Genomic DNA, 27,071 nt, shown 5'->3' on the forward strand with positions numbered 1-27,071 from the left:
CTCCTCCTCCTCCTCCTCCTCAACTTCTCCCCAGCCCATTGCCGTTCTTCCCCGCCCTGCTCGCAGCAGCACGTCTCCTAGGCAGCCTTAGCATGAAACCGCCTCATCATTCGACGAGATGGGCAAAAAAAAAAAAGCAAAGCTGCGTCATTGCTCCACCAGCATCTGGTAAATTCCCTTGGAAACCCCGCGACTCGAAGGTCCCGCCTCCTTCAAATCGATTAGGGTAGAGGCTCATGGGAATGGTAGTTTAATTGGTTTGTTTTAAGGCGCCTCGGAGGAACTTCTAGCCCCCCGGGTGTTTTGCGCGCCCAGCCGGCTCTTACCCGCCTTCTTTCCCGCTCTTGCTTCGGAGACGCTCTATGAAGGTGGCTTCAGGCGCTTCTCATGAGAATGACTTGATAAACAGCAGCTCAAGGATCCAAAGGCGGAGCGGATACGAGCGCACAAAACTGGACAACTATTAAATTGCAGCACGACCGGTTTCGGTATCACTTTGCTGCCATCTAATGTTTGACCTGAATTATGCAACCAGGTTGTCTCAGCCTTTAATAAAATTATAACGAGGTGTTATATAAGCTGCAACCAAAACCACAGAACATAGTCTCACAGGGTTGAAAGGGACTTTGGAGGTCTTCTTGTCTAATCCACAGGTTGAGCAGGAGATCTTCTACTATTCTAGACTATATCTTCTTGAAAACCTCCAGTGTTGGAGCACCCACAACTTTTGGAAGCAAGTGTCTACTCAGGTGACCTGACAAACAGATAAACCTCGGGGTCACCTTAACAACAAGCTAAAAGAATGCAAATGATCAGCTGTCTGCAAGGAGTATAAATCCTTTCATTCCTCACCATCCAGTCAGAGTTGAAGAAGCTTCTTGAATGAAAAGTGAAATCTCTTCAAAGAAAAACCAGGAAGTCCAATTGCCTCTTGAAAAGTACCTTTGGGATATTCTGGAGGCAAACCGTTCCTCTGATTGTTCTCACTGTAAGGAAATTTCTCCTTAGTTCTAGTTTGGCTCGCTCTTTAATTGTTTCCTACCCTTTTTGTCCTTCCTTCAGGTGTTTTGGAGAATAGGTTGACTGCCCTCTTCTCTGTGACAGCCCTTCAAGTACTGGAAAACTGCTATCATGTCACCCATAGTTCTCTTCTTCATTAGACTAGACATATCTAGTTCCCTCAATGGTTCAGTTTTCATTTGCGGGGAAATCTGCTATCAAACTTTGTTTACATTTGTTATTTATTACTGGATTATTAATTGAATACTTACAAAATCAGTATGCATTTCCTCTGCATTCTCCCAGTTTGATAACTATAGGCAGAGATATGCAACAAAACAAAACAAATCAAAACCACTGCCTCTCCTATTTTTTTTGTAAGCAAGAATAGTTTTCTGTTTATATCATCTTCCTATATATGCCACAACTAGCAACTGTAAAGGAAACATTTGAGTTTCCTTTACAGCTTATCCTTAATAGATATCCTTGTTTATAGACTTGTTTTGCAGTTCTTTCTGCAAATAAAGAATTTATTTAAAGGTTGTACAAGTGTTTTGTATTTAATACAGTTCAGTGGAACTTACTACAGAGGTGGGTTTCAGCAGGTTCTGACCAGTTCTGGAGAACCAGTAGCAGAAATTTTGAGTAGTTCAGAGAATCAGTAGTAAAAATTCTGACTGGTCCCACCCCCATCTATTCTCTGCCTCCCAAGTTCCAGCTGATTGGGAGGAAATGGGGATTTTGCAGTAACCTTCCCCTGGATTGGGGAGAGAATGGAGATTTTACAGTATCTTTCCCCTGCCATGCCCACCAAGCCATGCCATGCCATGCCACGCCCACCAAGCCACACCCACAGAACCAATAGTAAAAAAATTTGAAACCCACCACTGACTTACTACCAATAAGTAACCTTTAGATTGCAGCAGATTTATGGTGAAATCCTACATCTATCAATTTAACAGGCATTTAATCTCAGTTTAGTGCGGCCTTAATTCCTGTCACTTTATGAGTGCTTTGAGCTTGTTCAACTACGACTTTTTAGCATAGATACACAAAAAGACAGTTCTTTATGTGCCCAGTGACTGATGTTTGTGCTATGTATCAGACATAAATATATTAAAATCTGAGTAAAAAGAATGATTTCGGGGTGAGTTACCATCTGTACACTGATGATACTCAGCTGTACTTTTCCACCCCGGACCACCCCAACGAAGCAGTCGAAGTGCTGTCCCGGTGTCTGGAAGCTGTACGGGTCTGGATGGGGAGAAACAGACTCAAGCTCAATCCCTCCAAGACGGAGTGGCTGTGGATGCCGGCATCCCGGTACAGTCAGCTGCATCCACAGCTGACTGTTGGGGGCGAGTTAGTGGCCCCAAAGGAGGTGGTTCGCAACTTGGTCGTCCTCCTGGATGGACGGCTGTCTTTTGATGAACACCTGGCGGCCGTCGCCAGGAGGGCCTTTTACCAAGTTCGTTTGGTTCGCCAGTTGCGTCCCTTCCTTGACCGGGATGCCTTATGCACGGTCACTCACGCTCTGGTTACGTCTAGGCTGGATTATTGCAATGCTCTCTACATGGGGCTGCCCTTGAGGTGCACCCGGAGGCTCCAGTTAGTCCAGAATGCGGCTGCGCGAGTAGTAACGGGAGCCGCTCATGGCTCCCACGTGACATCGCTGCTCCGTAGCTTGCACTGGCTTCCTGTGGTCTTTCGGGTGCGCTTCAAGTTTTTGGTAACTATCTTTAAAGCGCTCCATGGCTTAGGACCTTACGAGACTGCCTGCTGTTACCCTTTGCCTCCCACCGACCCGTACGCTCTCACAGAGAAGGTCTCCTCAGGGTGCCGTCCGCCAAACAGTGTCGGCTGGCGGCCCCCAGGAGTAGGGCCTTCTCTGTGGGGGCAGTGACTTCCCCCTGGCCTGCGTCAAGTGCCTGATCTTCGGACCTTCCATCGTGAGCTCAAAACATATTTATTCATTAAAGCAGGACTGGCATAATTAGTGATGAATTTTAATTGGGTATTCTTAATATTTTAAAATTTTTAAATCTAAATTTTAATAATCAGCCTTTAAAATTTGCTCTTTTTAAATGTTGTTTTAAATTGTATATATTTTGTTTTTATTTCTGGCTGTACACCGCCCTGAGTCCTTTGGGAGAAGGGCGGTATAAAAATTTAATAAATAAATAAAAAATAAATAAAATTTCCAATATAGTACCAAATATACAAAGTGTGAACTTTTTTAATCCAAGAAAGTTAACGTATTACCAGTGACTTGGTTCTTGGGACCAAAAGTTGCCAAGAACCCTGAACATAACCATCATAACTGCAGAAGCATTACCTTTCATGGAGACATGCTTGGGCATGTTCAGTTGATTAACTACAAATTCTTCAGGGGCAATGAAGTTACAATTTGCATGGATCTTATTTTTGAGTAAACAGGTATTTGCGGTGCAATAAGTATATACACATTGTATTTCCAAGTCAACTTTCCAGTTTCAAAATCATTGTCAGTGTATTCAAAAGAAATTTAGTTAGGTTAATGAATTAACTTCAGCACAATTGTATTCAGATGGATGCAGTTTTATATGCTTGTTAGATGAGCCAATATTTTATTACTATAATGATTTGTTGTGATCTGATTTCATAAGACTTTTGGCATGGATATAAGAGGTTCGGAAATTAAATATATAGTTCTGATGAATTTCCACATTAGCCTTCTAAATTAGGAGGTGAATCTGCCAGATTTCTGTAATGTGAGAATTAAAGGCCTGATCTCTCACCCTTTCCCCAATATTAAGGTCCCAATATCTGTGCTGCAAAAATCCAAATGACTAGATTGCAATTCAGAGTTGCTGTATCTTTGCTACATTTAGTGGTGATCAGGAGTTTGCAATCCAGGTATGGGAACCCTGTTCCATACAGATCTTATGGTAAAACCTTTTGAGATTGTTCTTGGTTGCCAAGGTTACATTTTCTATAAACAGCAACAGACCTTTTGAAGCAATGTTGCTTTGTCTTTACAATTTTTTTTCTGTTTTGGTAATGCTCCAGAATAACAGTGGGAGATACACAATACAAAAAGTGTTGCTATTTATTCAGTGTTTATTATTAGTCAATGATTATGGGTAGGAATGTGAAACTGTTACATCTTTTTCTGTGAAAGCAATCAGTAATCTGACAGTTTGTTTATCTAATACTAGCTGATCTGTAAAAATCAAGTAGTTCTTTTACCAGAGAATGAAGTATTTAGTCTCTGTGAGGAGTATTTGGCTTTGAAAAATATTTTTATGGTTCTGTTGGAAGTTAAAACCACCCCTCTCCTAGAAAAGTGAAATATTTTCGGATATACTAAAAAGGCAGAATATTTCCCCTAAAAGAGAAGTAGAAACTCAGTCCCCCAACTTTGTTAATGGGCCATTAAGACCTGGGCCAGTCTATTCTAGGTAACAAAGATTTACCTCCTCCAGGCAGAGCCATTTAATTGCCCTTCATTGCACCACCCACCAAGTTTCAACCAAACGTGGCACACAGACAACATAAAAGAGTAGCTATGACCTCTGGCAGCAACCAATCAGGATACTCTTCCTGTGCTCCAGGAAGTTCAAAACCAGAAAGGGTATAAAATGCTGAGGGACCCTCAGCATCTCATCCCTCCTTTTCTTCACCCAATATCTTCAAGGCATGTGATCCATTAAAACCATCTTTCCAAACAGCCACTATGTTTCCAGTGTTTTTTTCCCCACTTGGAACTGAACCCAGAAGGACATTTTTTCCAACAGTTCCATGAGCACTTCTTTGGGGGCTTTAGGGTTTAATATTGTCATGTGCTAACAAATTTGGCAGAAACTCAAATTCTGCACTGATATAGTTTTGCTGATAGAAGGGGTGAAAAGAGCTGCTGTCAAATCTGTGGCCAAGAAGACCAAAATTAATCGGAGTACCAGATACTCTGTCACAACTCTTTGCTTCTGCACCACTGTAACTTCTAAAAATCTAAATAGGTGTAGGAAGTTAGCACCCACCCCTCTCCTAGAAGTATGAAATATTTTAGGAAATATTAAAATGGCAGCCCGTATTTCCCTGGATGAGAAATGGAGAAACGTGTTTTAAAGACAAAGCAGCTCTCACCTTCCTGCCCCTCCCCACTTTGTTGCTGGACCATCATCTGCAACACAATAGGACCCATCTAGCAACCCATCTAGAAACTACCTGGCACCTGGGAAGATTACATCAGCCAGCAAGGCTAGCTAAGACCCCCTCCCCTGGGAGTCTGACAACCAATCAGGATACTCTTCCTGTGTCCCAGGAAGTTCAAAGCTCAAAGAGGGCATAAAACCAAGGCACACTCAGCATCTCAGCCCGTTTCTACTCAGGAACTCAAACCATGGCCTCCTGTCCACCATTAAACCATCTTTCCAAGCAGTCTCCATGTTTCCAGTGTCTTTTTCTCCACTTGGAACTGAACCCAGATGGACATTTCTTCCAACATAGGAAAAAAGGCATTTCTAATAAATCTAATCAGCCATCACTTCTCCATACCCAGCCTCTATTCCTGCAATGCAGTGTAAATTCCATCACTGCAACTAACTAATATATAAATCTCTGAGAAGAAATCACATTAGTCACCAATAAGGCACACAAAAAAAATCTTTTCCCCATGTCAGATAAACTATATGGTATGTTAAATGTTCAGTATTTTTGGTTAGCCAATGATAACTGCCAACAGGGAAGATGATGAACTAGATCAGAATCATAGTGAATGTGGAAGGATGTTTTATCTCTCTCTTCCTTTTTGGTTCAGACAAATTTTATGTTCCCACTTCCCTACTACTTGCAATCTGTCTCAGAAGGAATTGTTATTGCCTGCAGTATAACATCTGTTCCTTAGAATCTCCAAGTCCAATATGGTCTTGGAGAAAAATAATGGGGCTTCCAAGCACGCTGCTGCAAATATTTGATTTCCCTCCACTCTACTATCAGAAATGGAAGCAGTGACTAAGTTTACACTTCAACATAAGACATATAGTTTCTTTAACCACAAGTTACTAAGTTTCAATTGCCTTTGTTTACCAAAGGCACAAAACACCATCAGTCTACAAACTACAGTGGCTGAATTCACAGTGTTACAGTAGATATTGTATACATGGTATACTAATTTGTTTATACCTTATTTGTAGTTCAGTGTATTGCATGATCTGAGTAGGCTCAGATAACATTTGGAATATAGCAGAATTTTAGACTAGATTGGGAAGTTGGGGAAAAAAAATATTGAAGAAAGCAATGGCAAGCCACTCACTTATGTGGCTATAATGCTTTGAAGTTGATTTAAAAGTCTTCCCTTTATGTTGTGTAAATTATCTTGGCTGAGCTGTATTGATAAAAAGTTTTGATTCCTTAGCAGTTATTATTAAACTTATTATTTTACTAATAATAATAGTGTAAATTTAGACTCCCATACTAAAGTTAGGCTTCTCCAGTGCAGAGTGATAGCTTTAAGCAAGTATATACTCTATTAGTGCAGAGTCCCCCAACCTTTTGAGCACCAGGCACCGGTTCCATGGAGAAAGGTTTTTTCATGGACCAGAAGGGGTGTGGTTTTGTGTGCTACTGCATCCCATGGATGGGGCTTTGTTTGTGTGGTCCGGTTGCTAGCATGTCATGGACTTGTGTCCATCCATCGATTGGGACTTGGGAACCCCTGTGTTAGTGAACACCTGTCATCGTGATATGGCCACTAATCTTGCTGGCAATAGAGGAATTTTACTGCACCTCTTACAAGGAGAAGAGTATTTCCCAATCTTTACAGTGAAATATCAACCTAGCAGATCTCAATGCAGTAAATTCCAGACAGCAGGCTACCCTTCTGTAACATTTTATATAATTCATGTAATGATACAAATGATTTGTCATTTTGTATAATTTTTGTGTCAGTCCTATTTGTATAATGTATCATGGCATTTGTATAATGATATCACACAAATGAAAGAAATTGAGCAATGAGTGTTTGTTTTATGGAGAACTGTGGATACCATACCCATTTCCCCCAATTAGTCAATTAAAATACCTAACTGGAGATGCAAATCCAAAATCAAGTTTGCAGGAAAAGAGGCATGGGTAGCAGCACTTATTCATAATATCCGAGTACCTATAATCAGAAACTAGTTTGCTGGTGACATTGCTTATGAGTGTTTCTCCAACACATGCAGTAGAAAGATGCTTTGGAGGTGAAAGGTACTTTCAAATGTTACTGTACTTGCATAGTAAAGCCTCCAATAGTTACAGCAAGCAGGAAGATCCTTTCAGTTGTCACCTGTAAAACACAGGGGGACTTTGTAGCATGCCAGCAGCAGCTGTGTCCAAAGGCTTTGAATCAGACATAATATACAGTTACACACATCATGGGAAGGGGATGTGTTGGTTAGCAATTCAGTTATGATTAGAGGAATTTTTGTGCAGTTTTCAAGGACATGTATGGAAGCCTTTTGCTGATGCTATCAATCTGCTATTGTTTTTACTGCTCTTCAATAAAACAATCAATGTTTATTTACTGTTGTTGTGTTTTAGTTTAGCAGTTAGGGATCCTTGCCTTGTAGCTGACTTCAACATTAGACTTTCCCGTCGGGAGGGGAAACTAGGAACCTCAATGATAGTACTATCTGTGCAACTTTTTGAGATTTTGGCAACTTAAGCTGTTGGAAAGCCTAAATATAAAATAATAAAAAAATAAAATAAAATATAAAATAAGTAAAAAAGATACCAGGCATTCAGGAAAGTGAGCAAGTGATTCACAAGTCAGAGTGAGTCAACAGCAGCTCAGGACCCTTGCAAAAGGACTAGTGCAAGCAGATATCAAAAAGTTACTTCTTCATTCTGAAGATGGTATTATTGATAGTACAATTTATTTTTCAAAGAACAAGAAAAAAAACCTGCATATATCTGTTAGTTTTAAAAGCATTTAATGACATAGCATATATTTAACAGATAGGGTAAAAGTCTAGAGGTACAGTTCCATATAACCGAAAGCCAGTTCCAGTACTATCCTGTCTACAGGCCCAGTCATTGAGAATTCATTCCTATTAAATGTATTTTTTTCCGATTGTGCAGTAAGATGAAAATTGTTCATTACAATAGTTACAGGTGACAGAGAAATGCACACTATGTATCAAAGAGCAAAGGTAATGGAGCAAAATTATAACACAGTGCAGCAGCTGACAAGCAAGTTAACCATTGGAATAACATTACTTTTCCCAGTAAATGCTTTAATTCCACTTTTACACTTAGTCAATGATTTTAAAAGGGTTTTTTTTAATTATACATCTAGTCTTATTATACTTTTACTAGAATTATCTGAAACGTACAATATAATGTATTTCAGCAAAAAAAAATAAAAAATAAAAATTACAGATTATTTAAAACCATTATCAGTATGCGAAGTCCTTCTGGTTCAACATTCTTAACTGTCATTGCCAGATGCGGGTGGGGAGGTGGGGGGGCAAGGAAGCGTCACAATCGTGTTAATAATAGCCAGATGCCTGTATACAAATGGTATTGTCTGGTAAGTTAATGCCAAGCTGCACTCTATTAGGGTAAAGAGAATACACTACCATTAGATTCGCAGTGGGAAGAATCAAGGAGTGAAGACTCAGCACAACCGTCTCAGATGGAAGTGAAAACTAAAATCGGCAAATTGTCTCCAAGGGGCAAGTGAACTTTATTAGCTCTGCTGCCTTGCATACCAATAACACAAAGTAGGGGTGTTATTTTTTCTGAAGACAGCCTCAAAAAATTGAGGAACAGTTTCAATACTAAAGCCTAATCTATATTAACTTCACCTTTTAAAAAAAAAGGGGGGGGGGGAAATGTGGTTCTCTTTTACTCAACAGTTGCCCAATGCGCCTCAGGTATTTATAACTTTAGAATTTTTTGAGTATGTTTTTTTTAAAAAATGCTGTATAAATAAAAAAAAATTAAATCATATTGAGGAACATTAGGCACGGAGAGTAATGTATTGGTTCTGAGCTTGCATGCTGGAATTCCACTGGAACGATCAGAGAAGTGCAGCGTGGACAAATAAGCAAGGAGTTCACTTCTTTTTTCCAAAAAGGCTGAATCTCTTCTCTTTGTCTTTCTCCCGTTTGCCAGGACTAGACTCACTGGTTACTGTCACGCTGGCTGGCAAGGTCTGGGCACGGTTTGAAGCTGGGGTGCTCTGTGTGCTTGTGGACAACTCAATTTTGTCTGACGAGATGGCAGATGTGATGGCCTGGATCCATGTGTTCATTTCCTCCTTAAAATAAATGTTAAGGTTAACAGGTTTTCTAGGAATCTTAACTCAGCTTGCAGAGCGCTGGCCTTAACTGCTTCCCAGCCCCCATAAGATCCCTGGCCTTTGTTTTTGGTACAACCAGAAATAGCAAACACATCTTTCCTGGTAGCTCTATTGCAGAATTGCATCACTGATGTTACTATGATGCATCCACCTTCTCCTAAATAGTTTTCCTCTTTTGCATCCTGAATCACTGCTTCCTTTCTCCACTACCTTTTGTTCCCAGGCCAGCCTAATGGCTTCCCTCTGGGCTGCTGGCAAGGCAAACTGAAAAACTAATTCTGCTGAGCAAAGCTCAGGCTCAGAAAGAATTCCCCATCTCAGGATCTGAGCTGCAGCCAAGACAGCTTGGTTTGGAGTTCTCCTCTGCCAAGTCAAAGGGAGCCTGGCAGACAGCTGACTTCCCCTCTCAGATGCTACATCTAACTGGCTATAGTTTATTCTCTGAATTCCCACACTGGATTTACTGTATATGCCTCCATTGTTGGTGGAGAAGGAACTGAAGTTAACACCACTCTGAGGTAGTCTCCAGCTTGAGTACAAAGCCTCTCATAATTTCAAAGCTACTAGCACAGCTGGGAGCTTGTTCAATAGAGAATCTGCAATTAACTTGATCATGGGCTTTGCCTTCTGCAGCCATGTGGTACAGTTTTTCACACATGCTCCTTTTTCTAGCTTCTGAACATGTCATGTCAAGCAGATAGCTTATATCTACAACTGGGATGAACTAAAAGCCCAGAGGCACTGCTCAAGATGGCAGAGCAGTCATCCCTAGAGGCTTGTACTTCCTTTAACTTAACACAGGATAGCTTTTGCATGTAGGGACAGCATTGGGATGATCTGATGTATAACTTGCTTACCTTCCTGGACAAGAGCAATTCATGGCTGCTCAGTTCTGTAAAAAGCCCGGGCTCTAACTTGATGAGCACTGTCCATCTTCCTCAGCTAAGGTTCCCAGATTTGTCCAGGCAGAGTAGGACTTATTTCAGGCAATAATTTGGCTTTGCATGTAGGATTGCAAATTTTAAAATGCCTGCATAAACTGAGAGGCTTGCCAATGACCCCAGACTGCTTGAAACTGGTTTGTCTGGGCAGAGCAGGACTAAATTCTCACTAAATCTGGATTTCTCTGGGCTTTCCCATGACAAACTTTGTGTCTTCCTGGTCACAACGCTCAGGAGAAATGAACCAACAGTTTGAGAATACCGGCATAGAGAAACAAAATATTAGCTACACCTTTATTTCAGAACAAAAAGAATGAATGAAAGGAAAATACTTACTTCATCTTTGGCTTGGAAAAGGTACTCATTGCCATCAGTTAACCTGTAATTCAGAATAAATTCACATTTGAATTGAGCAAATGTTTCTGTTACCAAAGCAAAAGTTATATGAGATGTAGACCTTGTTCTTGTTATCAATACAGTCTAGCTTATTGATATGTACCATCTGCAATATTCACAGTCTACACAACATATACAATATATTCTTGCTATTGTATGATGGAGGAATCTCTAGCATCCCGATCTGAGATATACACACTGGATAAGTAGAATTTACTTGAGGAAAGCAACTCTAAAAATATGTAGTGTCAAATGACGTCAACCAGGATTCACAAAATGTTCAATTCATCTTCAGATGATATAATTTCAGTTTCCTCTGAGTAGCTTCATGAAATATTAGCTATGTTAATGGTGGAAAGATGGGAGAAATCCAAAATGCATAATTAGGTAATATCTTTACTTAGGACAGACCTAGTATCACAAAGGGTGTTCAAACTTTCATCTCTTCATTAGGTCAAATAATGTGGGAGGGAAGGTAGCTCTACGGACAAATTATGAGATCCTGTTTTGGAACAATGAATATCATAACGTTCAGTTTAACCAAAGTGCATTAAACTTTGGAAGATAAAAGATTGTTAGACTGAATGTATGAATGTATGCTGGAAGTTACTGCTCCGCCTAATCTTTTGCCATAAAAATAAAGATTTTTACCTTAACTTGAATACATGCTTCTTCTTCTTGTACTCTACTGCCACTTCACATACTGCTTCTTTCAGGCTAACAGGGACCTCACTGTGGTATGGAATGCCTGAGGAAGCTGCCTTTGCATCTTTGTAGAAACCCATTTCTTGGTTGTTAATAACACAGTAAACATTATGCCATGATCTTGAGACACAAAAAAAACAGCAAAACAAGCATTAAAGTCATTGTCACGAGCAAGCCCAACTTTCCTCTGTCTTTCTATAATTAAAGGCATTGAGTTATAGGTGTTTAGCAGAGAAAAAGGTGGTTTCGTGTCTAGAAACTATGGGCAACATAATTGGGACAAATAGTAATTCTACAGTTTTCCAATATTTTGGCAGGCATGCTTTTGGAATGCAATTGTCATGCATCTCAGAATTTAAAACTTTAAAACATGTTTTATTTGAAACACCGAATCTTGGGGTTTGGTCACCCAAGTAAATGTAACAGTACAGTTAAAAAAACTGTCCTATTGAACCTTTCAGATTTTCAGTTCAAATGCTATAAGTGATTAAAAGAGAAAGCATATCAAGAGTTAAAACCCACTTATCATAAGACAGTACATCAGCTGGTTGTCTACCAATTTTAATGAATAAAAAATGCCTTCATTAGTGTAATGGCAAACAGAAAGAGTGGCAGCATATAGGATTGTTTTTTGGGGGCATATGAACATCTGCACAAGAGTGTGTGAAATTATGCTACATGAATGACATCGCACAATAATGAAGGGCTGCAAATAACTAATAACAGCAATTGCATAATACGCACAAGCCATTATTTTGATGTCATTATGGTTTGCCTCAGATAGTGCTGCTTGGACAATGAAAAGGTGCTTCTCCAATATAATGACTTAAAGAGTTCTTAAACCAAATTAATATTTAGAATGTAGATGTTTACTTGCAAGATTGGGGGAACCTTTCTATTCTTTTAATAAGGTCTATGGGATCTGAAATCAGCTATATACAATATATGATCAATGAATAACCTGTGATTTAAGGCCAACATGCAGCCTATTTGGTGATCAGGACAGGGGAAGCAAAAGGACATAAGTAGCAATCATTTTAATAAGCTCTGCATAATTTGCAGAAAACTGATGTTACTGAAAATGATTATAAATTTTTGTTTTGATTGCCTTTTGTTTTAATTCCAGCAATCTTTATTAAAGTTAGTCTACTTTTTATTCTGACCTAAACTTCAATTGAAGGCTCTGTTTGTTATCAGAACCAAGAAAACATGATGTAACAAAGGTTTTTCTCCTGAAAGGAGGGAATTGTTGGCACAGAATCATAAATGATATCACTATATTCCTGAGCAGGTAAGTGAAAAGCTTGGTAAACATCTGAAATTGATAAACTTATTGCCATCAGGAAAATGTATCTTCTCTTCCTCCTGTCCGGCAATTAATCAGGAGATCTAAACAAATTATAAACCAGAATTGCATGTCTTCCTCTTTTATTAACATTCAACCGCTTTCTGAGGAAGTCACAGCAATGTTAGAAATCAACCTGCAACATGCCACCATAAGCCATGTTGGCACTAAATAAGGACCCCACTTGGAGGTCAATGTGGCTCCTTTGACACCCCCCACCCCCATTTCTGCTGCTTTCCGAAAGAAATTATCACGTTCCTGTCTTTTCTTGCCTCATTCTGATACCTTGTCTGCATGACACATATTGTGTGTGTGTGTGTGTGTGTGTGTGTGTTGTGTTATGCTATTTAACAATTTTGCTCACCAAAGTCTTATTATTTTAGAAGAAATATTACCTGAGATATGAAAAAGAGGATCACAAAGCTTGCGCATATATCTTAAAAATAGTTAAATAACCAAATGAACTCTAATAATAATTGCCTTTAATTACATTTTTACATTTTTTACATTCCCCTGTTTAATCTTTTTATGTAGCCATCTCCTTTTACAGTGCAGTCCCAAATGGGTCATTCGAAGGTATAGACTTTAGTCTAACAAAAACTGGGCGTCAATTATGCTGGATTTTACATTGTATTACCAATTTTGACTCGCAATAGTCTAGTTCAGATTTGCTACAACTTTTAAATGTTGACGTCAAGGATTGAAGCTGGCACCTTAGCTATGAAAAGCAAGTGCTCAATGCTGCCATTTTTGAAGTAATTGCACCTGTTGATTCTTTCACATGCTTAACTAGTCAGTTATCAATTTTGTGTCAGGAAAATGCTGTTGTTTCCGTGAAGCTCATGGCAGTTTGACAAACAGTGATCTTGAAGAAGGCTGCTGGGAGGACGACAACAAATACTTTCCTGCTATTAGAAGTGGAAGCAGGATTCCTGGGCGAGAGAGGGAAGCCTTACAGAAAAGGAGTGAATGCATCTATGTCGTATGTGCATATGTGCGAGTGTGCTGTGTGTTGTGCCCAACTCTTGCACCACACAAAATTACAGGGCCAAATAATCTACCTACATATATATTCCCATATGGAGAGTGCCTGATTTGAGATGCTTGGTCAAAATAAAATCCAAGATGTTTAAAATTTTTCTGTTAATTGCAATACAATACCTGTTTGAGGCCTTCTTGCTGTGTGATTCCCATTCATGCTTACGATTTAAGAAGCCCTCCATCTGGGCGGAAGGTATTTCTTGCGTTTTGGCTGGAAGAGTGGCAGCGGTTTGAGCCTGGAGGCTAGTCTTGGCTTTGCGATCGGCTGTTGGTGAAGGAACTGGACTTGTCTCTTTGGAACTTGTCCTCTGGTCTGCTGCCCCATTGACCATTTCATTGGTTTCTCTTGCTTCTCCCATCTAAGAAACAAGAGTGAGACTATAACTGCTGCTCAATAAGAAGATATCACAAAACAGTTTCTTTTTTAAAAAAAGCCTTAAATGTTCAGTTGCAAAACTTGCACACTTGGTGTCCCAAAGCCTAGATTGCTCAATAAAACTGTTCTCACATTCAGCTGGAGCAACAAGAGGCCAAAGGAATTAGAAGGTATCAATAGATTAGTACCCAATTGGTAGAAGTGAAGCAATGAAGAATGAGAGGGGGAGAACCCATCCGTGAGAGTTTTACTGCACTTGGCACTACTGATCAGATCCTTTAGTTTGATCCAGCAAATGTAAACTGTAATCCAACAAGGATTTCTTCACTACTGACTACAGAGAATATTCTTTGCCATCCCCAGCTGGTAATGAGAGATAACTGGTAAATGTGTCATTCCCTGAATTGTTGCCACTTCGTTTAATATTTTTACTTCTTTGAAACAGTAAGAATCTCACTTTTTTGAAGTTGGGAGAGAGCAGAAGAAACAGAAGCTCAAACTGATTTGCATCAGCTGTTTTTCACGCATTAATAAAAGTTCTGTAGCTGAATCTGTGCAGTAACTCTTATATTAAGCCAGTGAAGTAATACAGTCAGCAACATTGATTAAAAAAATACCTTGATTTGGCATTGAACTCTCTCTTAGTTTCTGCATATGAGCCACCCGCTCTCTACTACTATTTCAGTCTTCCCCAAGACAGTATCTGCTATATATATTGGGGTTCCAACTCCCATAGGTCCCAACTATTATTTCTAATCATGTTTAGAAAATCTGGAGACCATCAGTTTAAAGAATGCTGTCCTACCCCATCCCCAAATTGCCAACATAATCAGAAAGCAACATGCAGAAATTGGGAAGAGGATAGCATGCATTTTCATTATGTCCACCATTCTAAGGAACTTGGATTTTCAAAGATAGACAAGCTTAAAGGAAGGAAGGTGGAATGCAATCAGTCAAAAGTTACAATGTTAATTTTTTTCAAAGTCACAATCGCTGGACTTTGGAATTGGGTGGATTGGGTGCTAAAGGAGCCAGAAAAAAACACTACAATCACTCAACATCACACTTCTATTTACCCCCAAACAAAGACAGAACCAAGGCTGTGGCCATCACTCGCTTTGTCGGTCATGTTGCCCGTTGTGTTGCAATTGAGTTGCCTAGGAGGGGCCAGCTCTGACTGGTCACTTCTTGAGGTCTTCATCAGCCATTTCATTCCCCTAAATCATTTATACCGGAATCCTGAAAGCTTTAATCTTTCACAGTGGTGGTTTGGTTCCAGTTGGGATAAATAACATTTATTGAGGTTTAGGGATTTTCAGTTCTGTGCCACAAAAAAGCCATTGGTAGCAGCCCAAAAAGGATTACAATACTGCAATGTGGGGATAATTATTAGCAAGTTAAAGCCTAGCACTGCTCAATGCTCTAGTAGTAGATTATGAACACTCTGTGTCATTTGTATATTGGAAACAAGCAAAGAATCATAAAGGGCATAATTACTACAAACAATTTTGCTGCTTTAGCCAGGCCTGGGATAATACAGAAGCAGTGGAATCATTAGGCAGCAAGCTATACATTTGCCAGTTTAGCTACAATTGTTTGATTAGATTTTTGTAAAAGGTGGTTATCAACCTGTAAATTCTATCATGGTTTATTTTCTAGTTACAAAGATTCACCTAACACAAGAATTGAATGGCTTCAATTCTTTCCTCTCAGCCTTTATCTGTACGGTAAAATTATGTTCTATATAAGGGTGTCTTAGTCTATCTGATCCCCCCTACTACTGGCTTAAGCAAATTAGTTGCTTTTAAAACCCTGTATTTAAACTTAACTTACGACCCTAATTGAGCCCAAAATGTATGTTAAGTGAAAAATTTGTTAAAGTGAGTTTTGATCCATTTTGCAACTTTTTTTTGCCACATTTGTTAATCACTGCAGCTGTTAAATTAATAACATGGTTTTAAGTAAATCTGGTTTTCCCATTGACTTTACTTGTCAGAAGGTTGCAAAAGGAGATCACAAGTCTCTGGGACACTGCAGCCATCATAAATGTGATTAGTTGTCTGGCATCTGAATGTAAATCACGATCATGGGGTTGCTAGAATGGTCATAAGTGTGAAATATGGTCATAAATCACCTTTTTTTTAGTGTTGTTGTAACTTCCAACAGTCACTAAATGAACTGTTGTATGTCAAGGACTACCTGTATTTCTATACTTTTGATCCATTTGGGGGACCCTCTATTTATTTAAATATTGCATCTCTTTTCATCCCAATACCAACATCTACTGTTTTCAATCAGAAAACATACTGGTTCCAATACAGTTTGCAAATTATACTGGGTTGTATTACTTTAGTTTTAGAACTTGGCAACCCATGTGTTCTTTTCAAAAGCCTTGAAACTTTTATGTTAAATACAAACACAAATGGTCTAATTTGAAAAGGCCAACTAGGCTCCCATCTGATTCAGCTGTGCTATCTTAGCTGTAAATTCTCTCTCCATATTTGTACATCTCATAAAGCTCCATTAGAAACAATGGATCCTCGTTTGGAGCATAGATGTATAGAATAATATAAAGTTGTCATTTTCCCAAGATTACATTTACACCCTGTTGGGATAAACACTACTGAATGACATGTTTGTTCAGGATTGCATTGTAAACCGTTTTGAAGCCCTTTACACCTAGCTTTTATCAAAGATCTTTTCCCAAAAGCTTCCAAATTCATAAATAGAGCAACTTATTGGTTTTAAACAGAACTCTCAATTCTGAAACTCAGCCAGGCTCCAATACTGAATTTTATCTCTAAAATATTAAATCTTCCCTTAAAAGAGCTTTTTACATGTAATCTATAATCCATCTATTGAACTAAACAAAAATAAGGATAAATATGAATGCTTTTTAATATATGGTTATTCTCCCATATTTATTTATGTGTATTTCTCAGAATGTGAGAAAGAGGCTTTTTTTTTTTTTGAAGAATTAGGAAAACTTACTATGAATTTTCCTAGCATTAAGGAATGGAACAGATGCTCTCTTGAGAATATGAGACTATTTAATTTACTTGCTTACAGATTTTGAATAAAATTAAGTGTCAATTAAATCAGAGCAGGCAATAAAAGCAGAGAAAATTATAGAAACTATCCCAATTAGATCCCATAAAGTGGTAAAAGTTAAAATGTTTGTAAAAGAAAGAAAAGAAAATGCTTCTTCTTTTATCATAGTACTGTTAGCCTCTTAACCCTGTATCTACATCAAAGGCAGTGAAACTGTATGCAAAACTGGGAGCTGTTGCATGCCTGTTAAATCAACAGCTGCTCCCCAGTTTGTGACAGTTCTGCCATTTAAATGATCATCCCTATAGATCTTACTCTTGAGCTATAGTTGCTGGCAAAGTAGCTTGATTGTCTGGGCAGTCATATCCCAAGGCAGTGAAGAAATCATCTTGGGGTAGATGAGGCTACTGCAGGAATGCCTTGAAGTCTTGAGGCATTGAAAAAGCTTTCTAACTGCTTTTTGATGACAAATATTTTTATGGTCTAATTTTTTTTTATTAAATGCTTTAAAGCAGGGATCTCCAACCTTCGCAACTTTAAGCCTGGCAGACTTCAACTCCCAGAATTCCCCAGCCAGCAAAGCAAAGCTGGCTGGGGAACTCTGGGAGTTAAAGTCCGCCAGGGTTGAAGATCCCTGCTTTAAACCATAAACAGAATACCCCCCTCCCCAAACAAATAAACATGTAGGCAAACTATGGATAACAACAAAAAGGTGGAGGGTAAAGAATGGAGCTAAACAAACTTTTAATTAAAACATGCTCGGAGCATGCAAAGACAATACCATGGGTGCTAAGGGTTAACAACAATGAAACAGATAGGACATAGGCATGTTATGAATACACATTTTCATCACTAGAAGGTTAATCGCAAGTCAATTTAGTGATCAGCTTCTTCTTCAGGTTTGCAAATTCTGACTATAAGATGCAGTGGGAGGGGGAGAGTGATATCCCTCCCTTGCTTTCAAAGTGCATGAATAAATATTGCATTGTCTTTTTCTTCCTGAGCCTGTCTCATTAGATGATGAATAATGAAGAGATTTGTGGTAATGAAAGATAACCCATACATTCTTACAATCAACATAATTTTGAATGTAGTTTTTTTTTAAAAAAAAAACACACCAAATTATAACCCATGATTAATTGAGAGAACTGCAGCATCTCTCGCCGAGATTAAAATCAGATATACTTTGTATTAATTTTCTGTTGAATATATAGCCAATTATTTTGAAGCTAAACGCCTCTTAGACACTTATGACTAGAATGCACTTCTAGTTACTGCATTCTTTAATGCACTTTGAGGGGCAGAGACCGAACAGTAAGTATAACAAAAGACCAAAATATTAAAAAAAACATCAAATTACATAAAAAATTAAGAAACTTTATGCCGATATCCTGATAAGAGAAAAGAAGAGATGTGCATGATAATAAAAACAAAAGTGTATTAAAGTATACATCCAAGCTTTCTTGCTTTTCACAAATTCTGCCAGATATTATTTTAATCCTACCATATGACAAAAGAAAAGCAGATTTACTAACTGTAGTTTTTTAAAGATAATTGTTGGAAACTACTCTATAGTTGTAAAGTTTACAAATTAAATGCTTCCTGAAATAAAGGCGACTGAAAGGGAATACATTATGACAATCTTTCTTAATTTTCCAACTATCATCTATCTATAGAAACCGTTTGTCTACTATGCCATAATCTGGTTTACAAAATGAAATATTTTAATACATAATTTGCACATTATTTAATAAGCATTAACTATCTTTAGCTAATTTTGTTAACTGTTTGCAGCCCTGTCATTAAGGATAGTGGAACAAATACCTCTAAGAGAAGATTTAGAAGTCATCAAAATATAGCAAATTGAAAATCATTCATATTATTATTTTATTTCAATACAGTGGATGGAGAATAGAGTAATTTTTTCAGCCTCACATGCCAAAATAACGTGGTTGGGTTTGGCTACTATATACTTTGAATTGAGAAGGAAGTTGCTCTATCACAGGCAGCAAAATGTTTTTGACTGGCTTTCAGTAAAATCAGTTGTGTTCACTAAGAAAATGAAACACAGTTTAAACAAAATAAATAGATGAATAAAACAAATAGAATTACTTTGCATTTTCAGCATGTGTATGTAGTTTTCTGATGTTAATTTAAAGCAATAATTGGATTCCAGTGGGACCTTCTACTGCAGGTTTCACAAACAAATGGATGGGACTACTATCATTAAGTCCAAGTTTTTGAAGTAGCATTATACAGCAATATAATAGTCATACTGTACACATACATTATTTCATTGCTTCTTTTTAAAATAATTTAGGGACACTTGGAGAGGTTACCTAAAATTTTTGGTTGCTGTTTAAGAACATTGCCTCACTCTCTCTAATGCTGGAGCCAGCTCCAAATTATTTTTTTCTTCCCCAATTTCACCATGGGGGTCTCACATAAATTCAACAGTATAAAATTTCATCCTCTACACATCCTACTTCCTCCCTCTATTCTTCATATTAGTCTTCTTATATGTCACACTTTTTGTGTAGAGGAATATGGATTAAGAGTTAAAGTGTCAATCTTATTCTTGTCTCTTCTCCCTTCCATAAGAATATGACCATGGATATAGCCAAGACCTCCTTCAATTAAAAACCCAAGTTGGGCATCAAGGATTGCTATTTCATATGAACATATGAAAAGAAATGTCATGTTCTTTCCCTTGGCCTAACTTATGTGGCACAAGGAGAAATAAAAACCGAGTGCAGAAATATAAAGATACATGCAGCTAAACATTGAAAAAAGGATAATTTTAAATGTTAAATTTTTATAGTTGCACAAAGCATCAATCTCAAAAGACCAATCGCTATACTTGTTTTCTCAGATAAAGGTCCTGCTTTCACTGAGATTTATTCCTTCATGATGTGTGCTCATGATTTCAGCTTGAAAGACCTCTTGCGGTAAGACTTGATCTGAGTGATAAGGCATAAGCAGCTCTGGTTTTCCTGGTAGTAGTCACTGATCTCAGTCAAAACTTTTGATTTAATCACTTCTGATATACACTAGTGTAACATGATCACCTACATTTTGAGAATGCATAAAAGTTAAGCCATAAACAAAGATAGGTTTAATCACATCCAATCCTGAGATGGTCAGAGAATGCAAACAAGATTTGTAAACCAGCTTTTAATCAGGGATGTTTAGCCAACAAGTCCTAGCTGATGGTGGTATCTAGTTTGGTATAAAACATGTACAAGAAAAGCACCAAGCCCAGGGAACATCAAGGACACCACAAATCCTAGCCTTACAGATGCATATAAGCATGATCTCAGGTTTAGATGTTATAAAACCTTTCTTTCCTGGTCTCTATATGCAGCAGGTCATTCATATGATGGTTCATTAAGCTGGATGTTTGGTCTGAAAATAAAATGTGAAAGTAGCCCCTGGCTGTTACACTGTAATCTGCATGCCCATTTTTTCTTGAATATAGGCCCATATTCAAGTAATGAGAAAGAAATATTTTGTGTAATCTCACTGACTGTAATAAGGACCTAGATGCTAACAGAATTTAGGATCAAGTCTGACATTTCTATAGCTCCAAGCTTAATTCCATTTCTATATAAGGTGAACTGAAGCATTCATATCTCAAGGAATCCTTGCAGAGGTAATGTGAAATCAGAATCAATTCAGTTGTTAGATAATTAGTTAAATTCAGAGCAATCTGTTATTTAGCATGTATTGTTGATTCATAATATCATTTGCTTGGAATGTCAATTGATATTAACCTCTAGACCATGGGTGTCAAACTCGTGGCATCGTGTTGCTCGTCACGTGCTGTTTTGTGATGTTTTTCCCCTTCACGGAGTTGGGGAAGGCGTGGCCTGCATGTGGTGCCAGTTTGCAACCCCTGCTTTAGATAGTATACCCATAACCAGGTGCTTCTACCTTGTTTAATTCCCCCTCTTGTCTCCTCTGCAGTATGTACACTCATATTGTTTGGGGACAATGCTGTTGTTTTGCCAGCATTTGGCTCTCAAATCTGTTAGTATAGCTAGAAGCATCATACCTGTCAGATTCTACTTCTTGTCTTCCATTTTGATGAGATTTCATTACATTTCAATTACTCACATAAAGAAGTGGCTTGAACTGCAAAAATTCTCAAGGCTATTAACAAAGTGAAAATCTCACAATAAGAGATAATGAAACAAAAACAATGAAGCAATGCAACCAAATATCTGACAGCATCTAAAATATTAAATTCAAGGAATGAATGAATATATATGTATGCATATATTCAGTATATATGGTGGCTATTGGTTAAATAAAGCTTGGTAGCTTGAAGATATGGGAGAGAGAGGCAATGAAAGGAACTTGAAAGTAAATAAAACAAGGAGAAACAGAAGAAAAAGCAACCAATGGTCTTTCGCAAACTGCTTTGCACCTCAGAGTCCAGATTGTGGTTGGTCGCTAGCTGTCCATCTACTATTAAAGTTTTTGTACTTTTGGTAGGTTTGGGAACGGTAACTAACCCGGGGAGATTCCTGGTCTGGTGGCAAACCATTCTGGGCAACCTGGTCTCCTTTTGTGCCATCCCTATAGAAAAGATAAAGAAAGCAAGAGCGAAAGGTAATACAAAAGACAAGTTAGTTTCAATTAACCAAGATATCTGCTTAAATCTGTCAAGAGCTCAAAATGTAATGTAACACACTCTGATTACCACTTTATTAAATCTTTGGAAGGTGAATTTTTACTTTGAATTGTCTTTCATCTTGATCTTCCAGACAGATTTTATTTTATTCCCTTTTTTACTTTCCTTTTTCATATACTCATTTGTGCAGTATATAGAAAGCAGAATATAGTATTTTCAGAGAAGAACTTGCCTTCCCGAGAACAACCATTGTGAAGACCTGAATTGTCTTTTCCTGAATGGCTAATGCATCACATACAAACTTCCCGTTTCAATATCTTTCATACACATTCTGTAGTAGTCCTATCAAGTATAAATTTCTAGCACCAAACACAGATTCATCCAAAGGTTTTAACTTTCAATAGATCGATATTATTTCTATGCTAATGCAAGGTAAGAATAGCTATTTACTGTTCCAATGACCTTCAAAAAAGACTGAGAATGAACTACATCTGTACTTAAATTCACCTAAAATTTTTTCCCCCTTCTTTTGGGTTTGTATGGCCTACACTGAAATTAAGCCACCATGGAAACACAAAAGAGAGTGTGCTTCAGTGGTGGGTTGCTACCAGTTCGCCCCAGATCAGGTGAATTGGTAGCGGCAGTGGCGGGAGGCTCCGCCCACCCACCCGGATGTTTCTGCGCATGTACACCCATGAGCAAAGCGGTAGCGATGGGTTTTGAAACCCAACCCCTGGTGTGCTTGCTATATCACACGTGGCTTTTAATTCTTTTTTGTAGCATTCAAAAAGAATGCACTCATTGAACATAATTACTGAGAACCAATATAAGTTTACTTTTATTCTGATATGAGAAGTATATGAAAATTGTAGTGCAGATACTAAAGTAGGTCTTCACTGTGGAAAATAACCCCACAGGGAATTCCCTACTAAGATGTATGATATTGAACCATCAACTTTGTTGCCTTCAGCTCTCCTGATTAGTAGGGCTCTTGGTCACCTGAAGATTGCTTAACTCTGCATCAAAGTATTTTCCTAGTGATTAAACTGCATATAGCTCTAATAAATTAATAAATATATATTAAAAATATTCACTTACAGCTGGCTATCAGAAAAAATCTTAACTGAGCTTTTATATAAGGTTTTAGGTTCACCTTTGTGTTACATCATATCCTTTTCCAGATACTCACCATTGAGACTCCTCCCCAGTTCTGGGGCTTGGCTCTGGAGAAGGAGGCTGTCTCTTCCGCTCCTCTTCCTCTTGCTGTCTACGTACTTCCAACAATTCCAACTGGAGGGGAGAGAAGGGTATGAGATTGCAGGAACAGAGAAGATTCAAGAAAGCAATATATTAGGGTTCTTTCACTGACAAATTTAACTTCTTATCCTATTAAGCCCAGGTAGTGGAGGGAGAGCCTCCTCATCTCCCATATTATACGTAATAGCTAGGCTGTAGTAGGCTATTCCCAGCTGCAAGATAGAAAAAATTCAGTTGTATTCCAAATGAATAATTCAATTTCTGTAACTTTAATCCCCTGGATCAGGGCTGTCAAACTCCTGGCCCATGGACTGGATGCGTCATGCGCTGACCATGCCACGCCAGGTTTAGTGAAGGGGAGAAAAAGTCCCAATATATCATGTGACGCCGCCATGACGTGAATTTGACATCCCTGCCCTAGATACTTCAAGTAGGGGAAACTACACTTCCCACAAACCATTAGACCGTATTTCCTGACATTTAAAGTACCCTAGAGCCTTTTTTTTCTCTTTTCTCCTCAGGAAAAGATCACTGGAAGAAATTGAATGGGATGGAAGAAAGATGAAGCACTCTGCATAGGAAGGACAGCCACTACTATTGCTTTCATACCTCCAGCTGAGGTTTTAATCTGAGGTAGAACAACATTAGAAACCTCATTGCTTTTTTGGCAGTGTGACAAGAGGCAAAGATTATGAGCCACCCAAGCTTATTTACCCAATCTTTGCAATCTATTTGGTCTTGACAGTGCCATCATTCCAACATCAGGTTCAAGCTTATTGATTTAGCAAGACATTTTAAAGTTTCAAAGCTGGTTTAAATCTTAATCTTTTAAAAAAATATGCAATTGATTTGTATTAATGATGAAGTTCCACTGTTTATAGTATTGTATTAATAATGTGTCTCAGTCTTTTCATAACTCTTATATACCCTAGGATGAATTAGGATGAAGGCTATTTATTGCAGTATAAAAGATATACTGTAAAAAGTAAAAATTTACCCACAGTTGTGCTAATTTAAAATCAATGCAATTTCAGTATCTTAATTAATATTTATAAACTTTTTAAAAAGCTGTAATTAGCAAGAATATTTTAAACAGGGTATTACTAATTTTTTATTTTCACACAAGAAGGAATGCTTATTTTAATTTACAGGTGACTTGTAACCTTGACTTACAATAGTTCATTTAGTGACCGTTCAGTTACAGCAGCATTGAAATAAGTGACTTCTGACTGTTTTTCACTTACAACCGTTGTAGCATCCCCATGGTCATGTGATCAAAATTCAGATGCATGGCAACGGACTCATACTTATGACAGTTGCTGTGTCTCAGGGTCATGTGATCCCCTTTTGTAACCTTTTGACAAGCAAAGTCAATGGGGAAGCCAGAGTCACTTAACAACAGTGCTACTAACTTAATTGCAGTGATTCACTTAACAACAGTAGGAAGAAAAGTCATAAAATGGGGCAAAGTTCACATAACAACTGTCTCACTTAACGACAGACATTTTGGGCTCAATTGTGGTTTTAGGTTGAGGACTACCTATAGTCTTCAACTATAGTACTGGCAGAAATCTTAAGTAATTGCCAAATGTCAGGATCTCTTATTTTATTTATTTTATTTATTATATTTACTTTCTCCCGAAGGACTCAGGGCGGTTCACAGCCAGTAAAAAACACAATACATACAATACAAATTAAAAACTATATAAAAAACTGATTCAATAATGGCCTAAAAATTTTAAATACAGTTTAAAACCCCGTTTAAAACCCTGATTAAAACCCTAAATTAAAACTATGTTCAAGCTAGTGCTGCACGTCGAAACAACAGCATCTTCAGCTCGCAGCGGAAGGTCTGGAGGTCGGGGAGTTGACGAAGCCCCGGAGGCAGCTTGTTCCAGAGGTGGCAGCCCCGGAGGCAGCTGCCCTGGAGGCAGCTCGCTCCAGAGCTCTTCCTTAAAACTATTATGAGCTTGCCTGCAATAACACTGCAATAATTACACTACCATTTTGCAAGATTCCAGCCATTTTAACTTGAGTTTATATAAAGATTAGGATTCTATGGGTGCCATTTTGGGGATTTGGGTCTTGTGACCTACCGTAGTAAGTCTTTCAAGTGCTGAAAATCTTTCATCCCAAGTTGCGGCTGATTTTTCAAAGGCTTCGTGCCTCTTGATGAGCTTCTCCACTTCATCCACGCTTTGCCCTATTTCACGACTTGATAAATACGGTTCCTGTCCCAACAACCAGGCCTCGGCAACACTGGCATCCCTTGAAAACTGGTGTACTTCCAGAACTAAGTTAAAGTCAGAAACATATCATCTTCAGAGCTAGCACTTGTTTTATAATTTATACTATTGTATAGGGAAGGGGAAACCTGTTATCTTCCACATACTGCTGAATTATAACCCCCAGCGTTCTTGGACAACACGGTCAATCCCAAGGGTAGATTATTTAAAACAGGGGTCACCAACCTTTTTGACCTCAGGGACCATTAAATTCATAATTTTAAATCCCGCGGACCACTATTATGATCTGCCTAATGACCAACTGGGGGGGTGGGTGACTAGGTGATCATGTGACTGGGTGGGTGGAGCCAACTTATGTCACTCACATCAAGGGGTGCTTCGCCAGCCTCTACTCACCCCTCCCCTCCCAGCCACTCCTCGCCTGCCCACCTGGGCTCCTTAAGGCCCCAACAGGAAGCAGTTGTTGGACCTAAGCATCCACCATGAGAAAGGGTTGGCAAAACAGCTGGCTCAGTTCAAATTGGATGTGACTGAGAAGGAGACTCGGCAGAAGCACCTCACTCAGGACTAGGGGCATAGGCTTTTCAAGCTGAGGGAAGACTTTTAGGAGTGCAAGGCCAGGTACCAGTGCCTGGAAGTTCAGCGGGCTAAGATGGTCAGCCAGTTCCAGGCCAGGATGCAGTCCCACTGGAACAAGGTCCTCTTCTCTTTGCCACTAGCGCCGCTTCCCTCCAGCCCTTGCCCAAAGCCCTGCACCAGGAGGCTGAAGCAGACCCCATCAGAATTTCTCCCCCCTCCCCTGACCTGCACAAAAAAGACCCCAAAGGGGGAGACTCTCTGCAGCAACACAAATGTTCATTGCACATATCTGTCCCAGGGGCTGTAGTTTGAGGACCCGATTTAGTGCAATATAAAAAATGAAAATATTTTTTCTGTGGACCACCAAAATTTTCTTGTGGACCACCAGTGACCACTGATTTAAAACTCTTGCTGTGATATGACATGAGCATATCTCTTTTCTCTTTCAGGACCTTTGGTCTGACTGCCACAAAAATTAAAGCAAACATGAAAATATTTGGACAATCTTTCCTTTGTCCTATATTAATGCTTTTTAGTCTTGTTTTAATATATGTATTTACTTACATATACTATGAATGTTTTTCTACTGTTTATCCTTCAATCTGCTGAAGTAGGCTCTGGCTAACAGGAACATCTGCTACAATACTTTTTTAATCATCAGCTTTCCAACATTAATAAATATTTTTACGGCAGGGAGGGAGGGAAGGAGGGAGGAAGGAAGGAAGGAGGGATTGGAACAAACACTTGTAACCGTGCAATCTGAAATACATTTCAAGGAAACTACAATTCTTTAAAAAAAGAGAGAGATCATGCCATTATAAAAAGGCAGATATGGGATTCTTACTCAATCTCAGCCATTCCCATCTGTCTTCCCACTTGTCAATCATTTCTTTTCTTTTTTCTGTCAATTGCAGTAACTTCTCTTTTATCTAAAAGAAATGTTTAAAATGGAAATCAGTATCACGTACAGGCTTTGTAACTACTTATAACACAGTTCCTAACCACCATAATAAATTAGCCAGCATTACTGCCACAGCACTCTTGTGATAATATTTAGAACCCAGAGCCAAGAATAATGACCAATACATTTAATAAATGAATAAATAAAATAATGAATCAGCCTTTCTTTTAACAGTAGCAAGTGGGAAAATGGTCTTCGACATACATTTGTAC

The 27,071-nt window shown here is 38.6% G+C and overlaps 1 protein-coding gene across 2 annotated transcripts in view; it reads right to left on the reverse strand.

Moving 5' to 3' along the window:
* Window positions 1-7,935: 7,935 nt before the first annotated feature.
* The window catches only part of SPTBN1 (spectrin beta, non-erythrocytic 1), a 192,886-nt gene continuing 173,750 nt past the window's right edge, over window positions 7,936-27,071 (reverse strand). For both annotated transcript variants that reach the window (XM_058164940.1, XM_058164941.1), the window contains 8 exons: window positions 26,743-26,827; window positions 25,170-25,366; window positions 23,006-23,106; window positions 21,698-21,761; window positions 13,874-14,112; window positions 11,314-11,487; window positions 10,603-10,645; window positions 7,936-9,283 (listed from right to left, as the gene is read on the reverse strand). In XM_058164940.1, the coding sequence (XP_058020923.1) occupies window positions 9,080-9,283; window positions 10,603-10,645; window positions 11,314-11,487; window positions 13,874-14,112; window positions 21,698-21,761; window positions 23,006-23,106; window positions 25,170-25,366; window positions 26,743-26,827 (1,107 nt within the window). In that variant the 3' untranslated portion in view covers window positions 7,936-9,079. The remainder of the gene's footprint in view (window positions 9,284-10,602; window positions 10,646-11,313; window positions 11,488-13,873; window positions 14,113-21,697; window positions 21,762-23,005; window positions 23,107-25,169; window positions 25,367-26,742; window positions 26,828-27,071) is intronic.

The sequence above is a fragment of the Ahaetulla prasina genome, chromosome 1 (genome assembly GCF_028640845.1).
Source record: "Ahaetulla prasina isolate Xishuangbanna chromosome 1, ASM2864084v1, whole genome shotgun sequence".
Lineage (NCBI taxonomy): Eukaryota > Metazoa > Chordata > Lepidosauria > Squamata > Colubridae > Ahaetulla > Ahaetulla prasina.